General features: G+C 37.5%; 2 protein-coding genes across 2 annotated transcripts; both read left to right on the top strand.

The window, feature by feature from the left end:
* Nucleotides 1-1,567: 1,567 nt before the first annotated feature.
* On the top strand, nt 1,568-5,714 carry LOC114477700 (trypsin-3-like). Its single transcript, XM_028470194.1, has 5 exons — nt 1,568-1,666; nt 1,750-1,903; nt 2,071-2,333; nt 5,290-5,426; nt 5,505-5,714. The coding sequence occupies exons 1-5, from the start codon at nt 1,627-1,629 to the stop codon at nt 5,652-5,654; spliced, it is 744 nt and encodes a 247-aa protein (XP_028325995.1). The 5' UTR covers nt 1,568-1,626; the 3' UTR covers nt 5,655-5,714.
* Nucleotides 3,391-15,686, top strand: has1 (hyaluronan synthase 1). The gene is made up of 6 exons (XM_028470155.1): nt 3,391-3,494; nt 11,546-11,620; nt 12,944-13,645; nt 13,741-13,966; nt 14,056-14,188; nt 14,553-15,686. The coding sequence occupies exons 3-6, from the start codon at nt 12,950-12,952 to the stop codon at nt 15,226-15,228; spliced, it is 1,731 nt and encodes a 576-aa protein (XP_028325956.1). The 5' UTR covers nt 3,391-3,494; nt 11,546-11,620; nt 12,944-12,949; the 3' UTR covers nt 15,229-15,686.
* The last annotated feature ends 1,081 nt before the right edge of the window (nt 15,687-16,767 follow it).

Raw genomic sequence — 16,767 nt, 5'->3', positions numbered from 1 at the left:
ATGTGGGTTGTGTTGACAGTGTATCCTGCCTGTATCTGTGTTATAGAGATCCAAACAGTGGTAATCTGTTGCCTCCTGAAACCTCAAATATTTGTTGATTTTGTTGCGGTGATGACTAGAAATCAAACCCTGGACTCTTTCTCTGGTAGAGGTTAGAAATCTTGTTTTTCAAGTTAAAACCTGTGCCAACAGCTCTCGCTCATATGGCCCAGACTGATGTTTTTTTCCGTGAGCACACCGCACTCCAGGGAAAAAAAGCAAAACCTCAATAACCTCAACCACATCCTTATACTGGTCCCTACTTTGAACCACAGTGCCTGGTCCCCCTCTGCAGACCTATAGGGATATGAATAATCTTCCTGACAGAAAACAAGCATGGCATTGGGTACGACCTTGACACAGTACTCTCTCTGTCTGACCCAAAGTGTTTTGACAAATGGGATTGATACGAGTGGAACAGTGGTAGATAATTGGATGATTCCCATTCCATTGGAAACAATGGCAAGGCTAACAATTATTAGAAAGATAACCTGTTGGTAGAAATGTTTAAAAGTAAGTTGTTTTATGTTCGTGAGAAAGGACTCAAACAGATTTTTTTTTTAATTTGTTTCTTCCGACCACATCTTTATTACTGTTGTACAGATGTGCATTTCAACACAAGGCTGGCAATCACGTGTAAAACTGGTGACAACACTTGCACCTTCTCCCAAATAGTTTAGTTGCTCTGCAGGATTGTTGAACTTATTCAATGACAACAGCAACTTGGCAATATATAATTAAAGTCAATGAAGGTTGCGGTAATGTCACACAACATCTCTTCATTTAGAAACGATATTGAAAATTGTAACAAAGAATATTGAGGAGCAAACACACCTGTGCTTGTCATCAGATGGAACAACAAATTACTATCAAATTGAAATGAGGCAGGGAAGGTGAGAGTCTCACATTAATGAGAAATGAGAATCTTGTCTGTGCTGGAAGGGAATGTGTTATACTTTACCCTTAAGTGTATAATTGTAGGTTTTAGTGTTCCCTGCTGGTGCAAATAAACACCTATACTCAGTAATAGGCTTGTGCCGCTCCACACGTCATTCAAAAAGAATGACTCAGTAATGATTTAGTTAGAGATTAAATGGCTAATAAATCTGCTACTTTCAAATGAGAGTGCAAGTAAAGCCAATTATCCGGTTCCTGTGAGTTACAGTATATTGAAGATTAGGTTTTTCATCATCATACTGGTTTTGCTGGGGTTAAGTTGTGCTCTGTGGGCCTTGTATTGTCATAGATTTAGTATTTTTCTTTGTGGTTTTGTTTGCTTGAGTTGTGTTTTTTAAGGTGTCTGGTGAGGAAATGTGACACTGGTTCAGTTTCAAGTTCTGCTGTCTATCCAGCATTGTTTTTTTTGGCATCATTTGGTCAAAAATCCATAATAATAACCTTTCAACATATTGCTTATACCTGATAAGCCCATATAGCAGAAACATAAAGACCTGAAGACTTACATCACTTGGGAAATGTACCATGTGTTTGGTGTTGAAAGAAGACCTTGAAAAAAAGGGTGATAAGGGGACTAAAACTGAATAGAAAATGTGCACACTCACTTGCTGGTGAGACAAGGCTGCAGACATGAAGGGGTTTCTTCTCCTGGCTCTGTTTGGAGCAGCAGGTATAGCACACAGTAGTAATATACAATGGAGACAACATATTACAATTTAAAAATATGAATGACTACGGCTTTCTATCTTACAGTTGCTCTGGAGCAAGATGACAAGATCGTTGGAGGTTACGAGTGCAGGAAAAACTCGGTACCCTACCAGGTGTCACTGTTTACGGGGTATAACTACTGTGGTGGGATCCTTCTGTCAGATGAGTGGGTGCTCTCTGCTGCTCACTGCAAGCCAAAGTAAGAAACATGATCACAGCTATAAATGGGCTGCTGAAGAAAGACAAAGAATTATGATGCATTTGGCTTTATAGCTCAAACATGTTCACATTCATGGAAATAAACATTTCATGATGGATCGATAAGGAAACTGACCCCTCTTTGACACTGAGTCTATATACTTGCAGGTCAAACCTTGAAGTTCGACTGGGGGAGCATGATATTTGGGAGCCTGAGGGGACTGAACAGCACATTATGTCAGCCAAGTTTATCCGACACCCTAGCTACAATCCTCGCTCACAGGACAACGACATCATGTTGATCAAGCTGAGCCAACGTGCCAATCTGAACAGCTATGTGCGACCTGTGACACTTCCATCAAAGTGCGCCAGTGACGGGACCATGTGCCAGGTTTCTGGATGGGGAAGTCTCCGTGCCAGCGATGAAGGCTGTGAGTTTTTAATCAGTCTAAGAAGAACATACAAAAAAATACAAAGAACAAACAATTTGAACTATGTGTATTGATACCTATTCTTGGTTATGAACAGAGGTGTAAAGAGTACTGATATACACTACCAGTCAAAAGTTTTAAAACACCACACTTCTTTCATTCTGAAATGAAAGCATAGAACAAATAAGCAATTTGAGTTGAAAAAGAAATGATGGAATCCATGAAGAATACTGTTCACCTGATGCTCATGAGGATCTGGTACCACAGTGTGTTCCAACCAGTGGTGGGCCGTCAGGGCCAGCAAGGTCTTCTCTGCTGGCCTAAACATAATCAAAAAATAAATTTAATTTTAATATATTTCTTCCATAAATATGTATTAAATTATTCCTCATAGTCTTTTCTCTTCATTTCATAGCTTTCCTCTTGGTAGCGCTGCTTCCAGGATTGTATATTTGTCTTATAGCTTTCATCCAATCATATTTGAGCTGTCACGTGTTGCCAGGCTCCACGAAATCTTCCCGAGGCCTTCAGAATTAACAGTGGGGGTGCCTGTACACTTAAATGACCTGAAACAGACAGATTGTGATAACCAATCAGATTTCGAGTTGGCGACATCAGGGCCAGCTAGCAGGTCTCACGTTGAACGTGACACATTCTGACATTCACGTCCTCTGATTGGATACGCACTGGTGAGAGGCAGCGCTATGCAAAGTAGAGTGATGTTAACCAAATGGAAGCTGGTGTCCCGTTAGCGACTCGAACGAGCTAAAACGTTAATAGTGTTTTTTTCAACCCACAATGGCTGAAGGAGGAGAAGAGATTGACCTGGTCGCTGATATACATGCAACGCCATTTTCAACACGGACCTTTCAAGAAAAACTTGATATTGTGGGGATAGGTCGTCCAACCCCCACGCTAGCAAACCTGTCCCAGCCGGGAAAAGGGTTTGTGCGCCACTTTCAAAGCAGCAGCTACGAGCGGTATCCCTGGCTCACAGGTTCAGAGAGACTCGGCTTTCAGCACTAGCCTCCATGTCAATAGAAAAGGACTTATTGGTGGAACTGAGATGGAGAGATAAACTGTACAACAGTCATTGAAGTCTTCTTGAGGAAAGAAAGGAGGATGGATTTTGTGTTCAAATAAGCGGGGATCGTCGTTTTGGTGAGTACAAAGCTTTTTTTTCTTCTTTTTTTCTTGACGGTCTGCGCCGTGCCGCGCCGTGCCGCGCCGGGCGCAGCCTGCGCTTTTCCGTCGCGACAGAGCCCATAATGTGCCGGTACCTGGCGCATCTGTGACTTCAGTGAAGGGACTGAATTGTTTCGCTTTAATCTATATCAAACGTTCAAGGAGTAGGCTACACCATTTCACCACTGTCGGAAATGAATGAATGAAACTGCTTTACGGGTGCGACAATGTGCTGTTTAGTGGACTTTTGTAGACTAACTGCCTTTTATTTTTAAGTTGTGACAGTATCCAAGCGATCATATAACTTTTACTTTACTACTATTAATTGTTAATACGGATGTATTGATTTTAAATGTTCCGGAAATAAAGTAGATGTATTCGTTTGTTTCTGTATAAATGTCTGGTTTCGAGAGACATGACGTCATATCGATGGTATTAAGAGGTGGATTCATTCAGTGTAGGACATCACTGAAGGCTTAGGTGTGAAATGCACGGCACGCCACTGGTTCCAACATTGCTTTTATGCAGACAGAAGGGGTTGTAAGTAACCAAGAAAAGTTGGAACACCTGTAGGAATTAGTAGTACCAGCTTTCAAGTCTGATGTACATTAATTTTCAGTTTTGGGTAACCAAACCTTTTTTTTAACCTCTGGCTGTTCAGTACTTACCTTTGTACCATTTCAAGCTATTCATTGGACTTGCAACATTTGAATTGCAATAAATAACTGAAAATTTGAGGTTGTTCTAAAACTTTTAACCGGTAGTGTATCTTACTCAAGTAGAATTTTTGTTACTTGATTGAAATTGTACTCAAGTACAAGTACGTCATATATAAAATACTCAAGTACAAGTAAAAAATAGCTCAATTCAATCGTACTCAAACTAAAAGTTACTAGTTACTTTCACGTTTTTTTTTGGTAATAAATCTTGCCATGGTTCCCTTGCCTACAGTAAACAGTTCATATATAAACTTAAAAAGGAAGAGATTGGAATTGGAACTTAATTGATTAAATAATTTATTTGTCAAAATGTACAACTCTTTTTTCAATAAAAATAACACCAGTGAATTTAATTGAAAATATAAAAAAAGTGGTTCCCAATCTTTTTTGGATCGAGGCCCCATTTTAATATCAAGACTTTTTTTTGTTTTTTTGTATTTTTTTATCTGGAATTAGTTTTTGATGAAGTTTGTTATACTGTATTATTATTATTATGTGGCCCTGGGTCAGGACCCCACCCCAAGATTGAAAAACACTGCTCTAAGAATGGCTAAATGTATGAACTCTGTAACTGAGAAAATAACCTCCATTCAATAGTGTTTTGGCGCGGTGCATTACGTTTAATCTGATTGGTCAACCATGATGTGATGCATTTGATTGTTGTCTCACAATGTCTGTTCATCATTTTAAAACAAAAATTTATAATTTAATCAGTAACGGTTGGGTGTAGAAATGTCATGATTTATTTACTTATTTTAAAAAGTACTTAAGTACACATAAAATTACTGATTTACAAAGATACTCAAAAAGTGCCCATAAAAACAACTAAATTACAGTAACGTAAGTAAGTAATCCATTACTTTCACCTCTGGTTATTTGTAATTCTTGTAATTTCTGTATTTATTTCATTCAAAAGTAAAGGAATAAAATAAAAAAAGAATAAACAGTCAACACATCAACAACAAATCAACACATTTTGAATGAAAAGGAGCAAAAGAGAAGATAACTCTTATAGTATCTGCCCCTTTGTTGCCTTGTAATACCATTTATAGCCAGGTATCCACATAAGCTGCAATGCCTTGAGGTCCCTCTTCTGAGCGAGGACACCTGTTTCAACGCGTATCCTTTCCAAATCACTGAAAACATGATCTGTGCTGGATACCTGGAGGGAGGAAAGGACTCCTGTCAGGTATAACACTTTATCACAAAACTATTTTTCTATCATAGCTATAACAGCTAAATGATGAAACAACTCTTTACCACTTAGGGAGATTCTGGGGGTCCATTGGTGTGTGACGGAGCGCTCCAAGGTGTGGTTTCTTGGGGTCATGGCTGTGCTTTGAGGAAGAAGCCTGGGGTTTACACTAAAGTTTGTAACTACATTTCCTGGATCAAGAACACGATGGCATCAGGCTGAGCAACAAATACATTTAAAACTTCAGATAAGGACATGTTGTCAATAAAATCAACAACATGATGTCCTGTGTGTACATGTTCTTACAGACAATCTATTGGTTCAACATGCATGTTTCTTTTTTAATACCCTGCATCCTCCAACACACAGAACAAAGTGTTTTACTAGCTAATAAAGAGAAGAAGCCATTTCTTTTTTTAAGAGCTGTACTCTGGAACACAACAATTCAGCTGAAAAAGTGTTTATCACAAGTGCATCATGGGTGGGCTTGGAAATATATTTTAGTGTAATTCCAAACTTCGGTAAGCATCAATGTCTATAAAAATGTATGTGAGAGGATTTAATAGTATGTCACATGAAGCTCCCGCCAACACTGTCACTGCATTTCCAGCCTCTGACTCAGAATGACTTACTGATGAATGTGCAGACAGTTTGCTTCAGAGATCTTTCTGTAGATGAGAACCAAGCCCGATATTTACAGTCAGCCAAAAGTAAATTATAAAGGGCTAAGCATGCTGCCTCATTTACTGCATGGGTTGAAAGTGCAACGCTTGGAGCTCAATCATGCAATCCTCCATAATCACTGATTATAGAGAATAACTACAAGACAGGGAATTACTTTTTTTTTTTTTTTTTTAAAAAAAAACCTTTTTACATTCAGCCTGGAGGTTAATGTATCTCTTGGACAAAAGAACATTGGTTCTGTTCCCACAACTCCAACCTCACCAGGTGCACATATGAGCATACTCAATGAGAAAGTTCTAGAAATAATTTACTGGGGATTGGGTTCTTTGGGTGTGGTGCAGAGCAGGATGAATGACTCACCAGGCACTTGGTTGACCACTGCATGAAGGCAAAATGAAAGTTATGAGGACATGTGCTGTCTGTATAAAAAAACCATGGCTCGCTCATTTTAATCGAGCCAGCGACAATTGAAAAATATTAACTTTTACTACATGATTCTCAAATGTTAAGGTGGGTTGGTATAGGTCAAAAATTAGTTTTTATAGAATTTGAGTAATTGTGAATATCTTTTTATGCATTAGAATAACAAAGACCTCTAGCATCACATTATAAGAGCATATGGGGCAGGATCAAAAACAAGACCCTTGACAAGTTAAGATAACTTCAGTCATCAGCCTCGCCGGAGCGGGGGTACCGACGGGTTGGGTCGAGTTTGGGCAGTTATTTAGAACAGGTGGTCGGTTTGGTCGCACAGTGTCTTGGCGCTCAGTGTTCTTCCGATTGCTGCAGCAGTAGCAGTAGCAGTAGCAGTAGCAGTAGCAGTAGCAATAGCAGTAGCAGTAGCAGTGAGCGCAGCTTCAGCGTTGCAGAGTCCTGCTTGAGGAGCAGAGGATGACAGCCTTGAAGCCGCAATCCTTTTTCTGTACAAGTACATTATCATTAGCTTTGATACATGAATTGTATAAATAGATCCACTGAGTTTCTTGACATTAACAGTTGTTTGTTAATAAAAGCGGGCTTACCACTAAAACAAACGTAAATATGTAATTTGTATGAGAAAAAAAATGAGGTTTTAATGATTCGGGCTCAGATATAAATATCTGAATGCCCCCTGTGGTCACAGATTATTTTTTGGGTCACAACTGTTTTTATCCTCTTTTGGTAAACAAAAGAAGATTACATCGACATCTTTAAATTCTCCTGGTTTTTTTTATAGCAACCAAAAGCATTATACATTGTCATTTTGACTGAAAAGCTGCTAAATGATCTAAAAAGCAGGCTGAATGCTTCACTCCAATAGAAAACAATGAGATGTTTACAGGCAGTGGGGCTGTGTGATTCAGGTCGGGTTTGGTTTTGCTCTTTCGGGTACGGGTCGGACTCAGACCAAACTACTGTTTTGTAGAGGCATGCATTTTTTCATCCATCGCATTTGTCTTCTTTCAGACTCCAAGCCATCTTCTTCTTCTTCTTCTTCTTCTTCTTCTTCTTCTTCTTCTTCTTCTTCTTCTTCTTCTTCTTCTTCTTCTTCTTCTTCTTCTTCTTCTTCTTCTTCTTCTTCTTCTTCTTCTTCTTCTTCTTCTTCTTCTTCTTCTTCTTCTTCATTATTTCCAGCAGAGTGGATCCCTCTGCAAGCCATTGAGAACGTGCATCAGCGTCTATTCATCACGTCCGCAGCACTACGCAGGTAATTTGGCCTAAAATGCATCACACAGTCTGTTCAAGGCAATGAGCCTTTTCAAACTCTCACTCTGGCTCAGTTCTTCTGCATTAGGTCAAAGATCAAGAGGGATATACTCGCCATGGCTGATGGTGTAGGAAGCGAGTCTGACAGAGATTTGGTTTATTTTTTTGCTTGAACGTGGCATCAGTCTCCAAGGCAGAAAGACCGAGTTAGCTGCTAGAGCTTATGCTGCACATGAGCTGAAAATTCTGGTTTTGCCTGACGTTTCAACAGTGAGCCAGGTTATAGTCACATTTTGTAAACATGAATCGGCTGATGAGTGCTGTTTCTCTTAATCAGAATCAGAAAATACTTTAATAAACAACAAGAGGTTTAATAAAGTACAAGTATAGTATAAACAGCAAAGAACGGTGTGTTTAAAAAACAACACGAATAATGATAATTATACACACGCAGAATAAAGGAGCAAGACTACACAAAGAAAATGTGCAAATGAAATGACCTATCCATCTTGTGCACTTCCTTCAAATTTGTAAATTTGAATAACATAATAGCTTAATAAAAAATAATCATATGGACCTGTTTAATGAATGGTGTATCTCATTTTCAAAGTGAGAACTCATACTGTATTATATGTTTAGTTATAATTTATCATATTAAACAATATAAAATATAATTTATATTTATCAATTGTATTCACACATTTAGCTAACCATAGATTATGCCAGACACATTTATTCATTTTTTTGCGACCCCCCTCTTCGATTACAAATAAAAGCGCAAATACTCATTCAAACTTGTTCGTTGAAAGTGGGTTAAGTGAGTGACTGCAGTCTGAGTGTTGCACTTGCAGTATATTAGAGTATCAGATAGATTAGGTCTACCTTTATCGTACAAAAAGTCAGCTGAAAATCTGAGCGCATAGCACAAACAGCGTCATGTTTACATTGATATCCCTCTTGACCTATAACCCCCCAGCAGTCGCGCATGCGCACTTCCAGAGTGTGAAAAGGCAATATGGATATGTGTGTGGGCTCATTCTTTTTGGTTTTGAATGCTTCATCACCCATTAGCATTGAAATACTTCAAATTAATGTTTATTTTTTCACAAATCCGGCCCTATGCTCCTTTGACATCCATCTTCTAAACTTCTTTATTTAAAAATGCCTGAAAAACAAACAAACAACTTTTTAAGCCTTGCAAAGAAAAAGCAGAGATACAGGAAGTGTTGAGTAATTGCTGTGATGGTATATTTCTCAGTGACACAAAAAAGACAGACAGCAACAGTAATACTGACTTAAAAGATTATTGTAGACATATTAATGAGCCTAAAGGACTTGTTTTCACTTAGATATACCAGGGCCAGCAGGGATGGAAGTTACAATGTCAGGCAGTGAATCCATGCACAGCACCACCAAGTGGATCACCTCTACAGTTTAATTTGAAAACAGACAGGAAGTAAAGATTTGACTGTTTGGTTAAACATTTTTTTTAATTATTATTATTGTAAATGTTTAAGCAATGCCAATAAAGTCATATTACACTATATAGAATGTTTTTAGTGTAAACAGTTAGATTTTTTTATGATGGACAGAAAGTCACTGATCATTTTGATTGCTGCATTTAAAAACCTAATTGAAAGAAAACTGGGTTACTGATCAATAAGGGAAATAATATGTCTTATATGCTGTTTTTATTGAAAACGGTTGATTAAAATAAAACCCTACCAATAAAACCTTTGTAATGAAAGCTAATCCACGTTTAAAACACAAAGCCTTACTTGCTTGACATCATTGTACTGGACACTTCTATTTGGGTCTCACATGGAGCGTGTCAATGGCTCAGACCAGATCCAGTGGCTAAGGGTGTGGACACTCATGAGTGGTCAAAACATTTTTCTTCAAAGAACCTCTGCTGGCATGTAATCATTGGTTAGATTGGGGATGGTGAAAGAACAAGTCAATTGAACCACAGCCTTTAAAGCCACATATTTGGCAGTCAAACAAACGTCTTAAAGTTTAATTTACTGCGTGGGATCAGGATTAGTTTATGTTTCTCACTACAAGCCACTGCAGATCATTTTTAATTTTTTTTACCCTTTTGGGTTGTGGAACTGCACCAGTTCACTTCAACCAGCAGAGGGCAGCATCCAGCTTGTGTGTAGCCTGACTAATACAGTTTGTGGATTCCATATCATTAATAATCTTTTCTTTGAATGGGTAATATTGACAGTTGGCAGTATGGTAGTAATGAAATAATATAAAAAAGGACACTAATAAAAACAATGTCAAATTACAATATTTTCTAAATGACTTTGTAATTATATAATGTAAACAGGAGCAAAATTCATAGAGATTTTTTTTTAAATATCATTATTTATTATTTTTTTACCTCAGGGACATAGTGTATCGAATTGTCTTATATAATGTACTTATCTTTGATACGTATTGTTTTGTAAAGTGTCCTTATAGATGTCAAGAAAGGTGCTTATATTTCAAATAAAGTATTTTACTATTGTTTGAATTTGAATTTTTAAATTTAATCGGCTGTCGGCAGAAAATCAAAACAGAACAAACAACACTCAACAACAATTGTCTAATTCTTCAGCCGAAAGGATGTAGGTTGAAGCAAATTTAAGCTTTTACATATACCTACACCATCACAACAAAACAAAACAAGGTTCTCAAGATAATATCACACACATTTTTTTTTACTACTTATATCACTATTTTTTTTAAATATACATTCAATATATATTCAGCACAAGTTTTATATATACAGTTTATTCATGCACATCAAACATATATACATATGTACACACATACACATGAATATACATGACATACAATTACACCATTTCATATCTACGACGCAAATTTCATCAATTACATTTTGTGTGGCAATATATAAATTAATAATTTTTTTTTACAATGTTTATCAAGTATGAATTTATTTTAGACCATAGACATAATATACATCATTGCTGTCCTAGGTCAAATTGTTGTTCTTTTTCTTATAGTTACTAATGATATACAGTATGTCTTAAAAAGCTCTAATAGTGGTAGTGCTTATTAGAAGGCACTTGTCATGGTTACAGGAGCTTAAAATACTGTGACAAATTGTACCATCCACTGTTAGAAGCAGGGATCAATGTGGATTATTTATTAAGCACTGAGGGTACAGTTGTGACAGGGGTGTTAAAAGAACATCGTAAGCCTCACCTCTATTTGCTATAATAAAGATGGACACTTATTTAAAATTTTCTTTAATAAATAAATAAAAATGTTTTAGATTATGCATAAATCTACAAATTATATATATATATATATATATATATATATATATATATATATATATATATGTGTGTGTGTGTGTGTGTGTGTGTGTGTGTGTGTTCTGCCCCAGACAAAGTGATTAAAAACCATGTATAGTTTTCAGTAAATGAAATGATGGACAGTTGAATTGTATATTGATGGGAGACTACTGTATGTGTCCACCTTCCATTGCTCCATCCATCATCCTTCCACTATGAAAGCTTTGGTATGTTCTGCATTGCAATAGGAGGAGGAGGGTCTGTGGGTTTCCATGGTAAAGCTTAAAAACAAGCAGCCGTGCGCGCTGACGTACACGCACGTATAGGACCACCGCCTATACTCCTGACGCACGGCTCAAAGACAGCGGGGGCGCGCACACTTGATGAATTCGGGAGTATAAAAGGCGCGCACATGGTCTTTTTTGCACACAGCCCCCATGAGTCCAAGCTGAGGCTCTACAAGGTGTTACCGAGAGAGGATTGAAAGGAAGAGCAGCTGGACATCAGGTAGGACATCACACTCACACCCATTTACCATCATTGTGTTCATATAGCAGCTGGTAATGGTTTAATTAAAGAGGAAAAATTAGATCAATTAAACAGAATAGGTTCTTTGTATTGAAAACATTAACCATTGGGCTATTATTAAATCAAATGATTTTAATAATGACATTACAGTAAAAGGGATATAGTAAATTAACAGCAGAGATTTGTTAATAAGAGCTGGCAAAAGCTACTACTGATAAATTAGTGGGGCTGATATTAGTTATCCCTGAATAATTGAGATCGATAGTCCAGCCGATTAATCAGTTGGGATATGATAATAATAATAATAATAATAATTCATTATTAGAACCCTCTTTCGGGGTACCCAAGGTCACCATACAAGCATTGTTAAAACAAGTTGAAAACATACAGAAATTACATACCTTTTACAATGGAAAATGCAGTTGATCAGATGGAGTATATATATATATATATATATATATATATATATATATATATATATACAGTATATACTATGATATGTAATATGTAACTGGTAATATGTACTGCATGCAATTTTTGTAACTGTGCTTTCTGTATTTTAGAATGACACGAATCAGTAGTAATGATGACAAAACTGGGAGAAATGCACTAATGCATTGTTTACAGTTAAATTTTCCCTTTTTTGATTTTTCTGTTTATTATTTGCGATTTGAGCAACTTTATTTTAAATATTCTTTTTTACATTGTATTCCTAGAAAATCAATTTCTTATTTATCAGCAGCTATACAGTCCTGATGTCCTTGACAGTGTTACTAATTAAAGTTCCTTTTTTAATTTATTAAAAACCATATTTTGGGTATTATAAGAATTTGTGTTCATGTACAGGATATATCCTGTGTATTTCAATGTTATATCAGTTATTGGCAAATAGATTAGATATAAGTTTTTTTAAAACCCCCAATACTGGTATCAGCATTGGCCCTAACAACCTCATATTGGTTGGGCTCTTGTTTATACAGTATATGTTATAAGACACACATGAATAAAACACAATGAAGCGCTAACATGCAGTCATTTTAAAAAAATATTCTCAGGGTTATGTTTTTTTACAGGCACTCCATTAACTTTAAACTTGAGTATCTGCATACAGTTCAACACCCTTTTTTTGTGTTTTTGGTAATCTACTTTGTACAAAAGAGATGTCCGCTTTTCTATAAGACACCGGCTATTGTTTGTACAGGATTCAAATTGGAGCAGTGATTTTTGTGTTGAACAAAGTAGGAAACCTTTCTTGCCTCTTTGTATACAGTGTACTAATGAGCACTTTTCTGTGTTTGTCAGATAACTATGGAGCTGAAGCCATTGTTGAAAAAACTGGGCTCAATCGTCCGTGCCGTCCTCACTTTTCTCTTTGCACTGCTGGTTCTGGGTGTGATGGTGTGGGCCTACGTTGAAGGATTTCAGCTTGTGACATCAGCGTACGGAATCATCTCATTTGGCTTCTATGGACTCCTTCTCTCTTTCCACGTATTGATCCAAAGTTTCTTTGCTTTCATTGAGCACCGGCAAATGAAAGCTCGCACGGACTCGTGCACCTTCACAAAAACCATCGGCTTCACTATATCTGCATACCAGGAGGATCCCATCTATCTCAGAGAGTGCCTCAACTCCATCAGGGCACTCAAATATCCACCTGAGCTGCTGCGCATCATCATGGTGATAGATGGGAACTCTGAAGATGACCTTTACATGATGGACATGTTCAAAGAGGTGTTTGCAGACAAGGACCCTGGCTGTTATGTGTGGAAAAACAACTACCATACGTGGGACCCCAAACAGACTCAGGTGGATGTAGAGATGGGGGCAGAAATGGCCTCAGAAGGGGAAGCAGATGATGTGTTCTATGAGGATCCTCAGAGAAAAAACGTAGAGCACCTGATTCAGAGTAAAAACTGTGTGTGCATCATGCAGAAGTGGGGAGGCAAACGGGAAGTGATGTACACAGCTTTTAAAGCGCTTGGATCATCTGTTGACTATATACAGGTATTTACATGTTTTTCTTTCACTCTGAAAGTTTTTTTTTTTTTAAAAGATAAATGGAGTGTCACCTATTCTTAATCTTTTTACGACTTCTCTAGGTGTGTGATTCTGATACTAAGCTGGACCCGTTGGCGACGGTGGAGCTGTGCAAGGTGTTAGAAAGTAACCCAAAGTATGGTGCTGTGGGTGGAGACGTGATGATCCTCAACCTCAAAGACTCCTACATCAGCTTCATGAGCAGTCTTCGTTACTGGATGGCTTTTAACATCGAAAGGTCCTGCCAGTCCTTTTTTAACTGTGTTTCCTGTATCAGCGGCCCTCTGGGTAAGTGAGGAATGTTTTTGAGGATGTGAGTCATTGATTAGGCACTGTAACATCATCTGATTTGTGGTTTTTTTGAACGTCTGTTGAAGGTCTTTACAGGAATGATATCCTTCAGCAGTTTTTGGAGTCTTGGTACAATCAAATGTTTTTGGGAAGTCACTGCACATTTGGGGATGACCGGCACCTCACTAACCGTATGCTAAGCATGGGCTTTGCTACAAAGTATGTAACATCTTGTAAAAAAAAAAAAAAAAACTTTGGGTAACACTTTACTTGAAGTTTTATACATAAGGCTGACATTACACTGTCATTAGCATGAATAAGGTGTCATGAAGGCTGTCATTAAGTGTTGCTCACTAAATTATGACACCATTGGAGCTATGTTGACATTTTTTGGGTTAGGTAGAGGGATCTAGTGGGGTTAGGTAGGGCTAGGGTTAGGTAGGTTACGGTTAGGGGTTAGGGGTTGGGGTTAGGTTTATCCTTTATGTATAAGACTTCAAGTAAAGGGTTACCAAACTCTGATATGGTGTTTTCAGTGTCATCTCAGTCTAATGTTATTTTTGCTTTTAAACCTTTATTTCAGATATACGGCTCGCTCCAAATGCTACACAGAAACACCCGCTCAGTTTCTCCGATGGCTCAACCAGCAGACCCGCTGGACTAAATCTTACTTTCGTGAGTGGCTGTACAATGCCATGTGGTGGCACAAGCACCATCTGTGGATGACCTATGAGTCCATTGTCTCTGGAATCTTCCCTTTCTTTGTAACTGCCACCATCATTCAGCTCTTTTGGACAGGCACTCTGTGGGACATCCTCTGGATCTTGTGCTGCATTCAAATCATTGGGCTGGTGAAAGCAGCCTACGCCTGCATTCTGCGGAGAAACATGGTGATGGTTTTCATGTCGCTGTACTCTGCTCTGTACATGACCAGCCTGCTGCCTGCAAAGTACTTTGCCATTCTCACAATGAACAAAAGCAGCTGGGGAACATCGGGCAGGCGTAAAATCGTGGGTAACTACATTCCCCTCCTTCCTCTGTCTGTGTGGGCGGCGGTTTTATTAGGTGGACTTGGTTTTAGAATCTACAAGGAAAGTCAAAAAGACTGGTCAACGCCAGATAAGAAAATGGAAATCAGATTTCTTATCTTTGGTTCCGTGGCATATGTGTGTTATTGGGTGCTGATGATTTTCCTGTATTGGGTGTGGTTTCGTGGTGCATGTAGGAAACGTAGACAGAGTTATAACCTGAAAGCGTAGATTGAGGTAAAAATAAAAACTATTCATTGTTATTGTAAGTGAAATATAGTATTTATTTCATCTCACAATACTAAGAACAACAATAATTTATACAGACGTTTCTATTTAAGTTGTTATTTAAAAAAAATGTGTTTTAAATACATCAGGGGAATTTGTATTTAAACACTTCACGTAATTTATTATATGTTTGTTTTGTTTTTACAAACTCAAGGAGCCTTGTGCATTTAATGCAGTACTTGTCAGCACGATGTCATCACTGTTATCGCACTGGATCCTCCTTTGCACTTTTTTGCATTGCAGACTTACTTGAAAATGTATCCACTTGTTATGTGACTGCTATATTTGAAATATAAAACAAAGAAGACATTGAGAAATCAGGACTAAAACATGGTCTTGGAACATGAAACATTAAGGGCTCTTTGATAAAATATTGTGGTTATTGTTATTTCTATTTGACGTGTGGGTGTACTTTGTGAAATGCACTTTATTATGCTTTGTATTCCAGGTAGGTTTTTGACAACAAACCTTTTTCAGAAAAAAACAAAACAAATATTGTGTTATTGCTGGAAGTTTTCTGTAAATGTGAAAAGATGTCCCGAGAAATCTTGTGGAAATAAAGAATTAAATATTTTTCTAGTTTGACTAGTTGTCCTTAGATTACATGATCTACATAAAAAGCAACACTTGGGCTAAATCATGACAGTAAAAATCAGCCAATATAAATGTATTAGATCAAAAGTTCTCAACTGGTCTCACCCTGGGACCCACATTTTACCACGGTCATTAAATCGTGACCCAGTTTTTTTTATTCAACCAACCAAATTTGTTTGTTTTTTTTAAATAGCTGTTGTAAACACACATATGTAATCTTTTTTTAAACATAAAGCTATATATTTTCCTGTGTAACATGCATTTCACAGCATGACTGTCAAAAGAAAAAATTCTTTCAAATGAAAAGTCCAACATGAGAGATATTAAGTATTAATTTATTTTTGACCAGCTGTCCGCGACCCACTTTTGGTTTCCCGACCCACCAGTTGAGAATCACTGTATTCGATGATGCTTTGTGCACACACACATACACAAAGTACTATAAAACAGTGTTGATAAAAATATTCTGTTTATATAAGCCTTAGTGATAAACCAATAACACATCTTTTATCCACAGCCTCAGTGACAATCTTAGCAACAAAATGCAGATAAGACAATCTGATAATAAAGTCGTGAAAAGGCTATCTCGAGGGTCACGGGGCGATTTAAAGGAGGAAAAAATGTCACCGGTTGAGTGCAAAGTGCATCTAGGGTGATAGATTTAAAAGATATTTTCACAGACTTATCCATTCTCAATGACAGCTGTGTTTCCAGTCAACTGTCTGCGTGTGTCAGTCAAACAAAGAGTAAACAGCGGTGTTTCTGCTTCAAAAGAAATGTGCATTTATAACCGAAACTTCTTTCATTTGAGGGTTCAGTTCACTGTCGGCGGTAGTGATGCTTGTCTGTCTCAAATTACATTTCTTGCTGTTGTTTTCACAGCCAAAG

The sequence above is a fragment of the Gouania willdenowi genome, chromosome 16, assembly GCF_900634775.1.
Source record: "Gouania willdenowi chromosome 16, fGouWil2.1, whole genome shotgun sequence".
Taxonomy (NCBI): domain Eukaryota; kingdom Metazoa; phylum Chordata; class Actinopteri; order Blenniiformes; family Gobiesocidae; genus Gouania; species Gouania willdenowi.
The sequence above is the reverse complement of the archived record's forward strand: the minus strand, read 5'-3'. Positions and strand labels throughout refer to the sequence as shown.

Coding starts and splice junctions, on each gene's coding strand:
- LOC114477700 (XM_028470194.1), top strand. CDS start 1,627: ATGAAGGGGTTTCTTCTCCTGGCTCTGTTTGGAGCAGCAG. Junction 1,904..2,070: donor GCTGCTCACTGCAAGCCAAA/GTAAGAAACATG, acceptor ATATACTTGCAG/GTCAAACCTTGAAGTTCGAC. Junction 5,427..5,504: donor GAGGAAAGGACTCCTGTCAG/GTATAACACTTT, acceptor TTTACCACTTAG/GGAGATTCTGGGGGTCCATT.
- has1 (XM_028470155.1), top strand. CDS start 12,950: ATGGAGCTGAAGCCATTGTTGAAAAAACTGGGCTCAATCGTCCGTGCC. Junction 13,646..13,740: donor CATCTGTTGACTATATACAG/GTATTTACATGT, acceptor CGACTTCTCTAG/GTGTGTGATTCTGATACTAA. Junction 13,967..14,055: donor CTGTATCAGCGGCCCTCTGG/GTAAGTGAGGAA, acceptor CGTCTGTTGAAG/GTCTTTACAGGAATGATATC.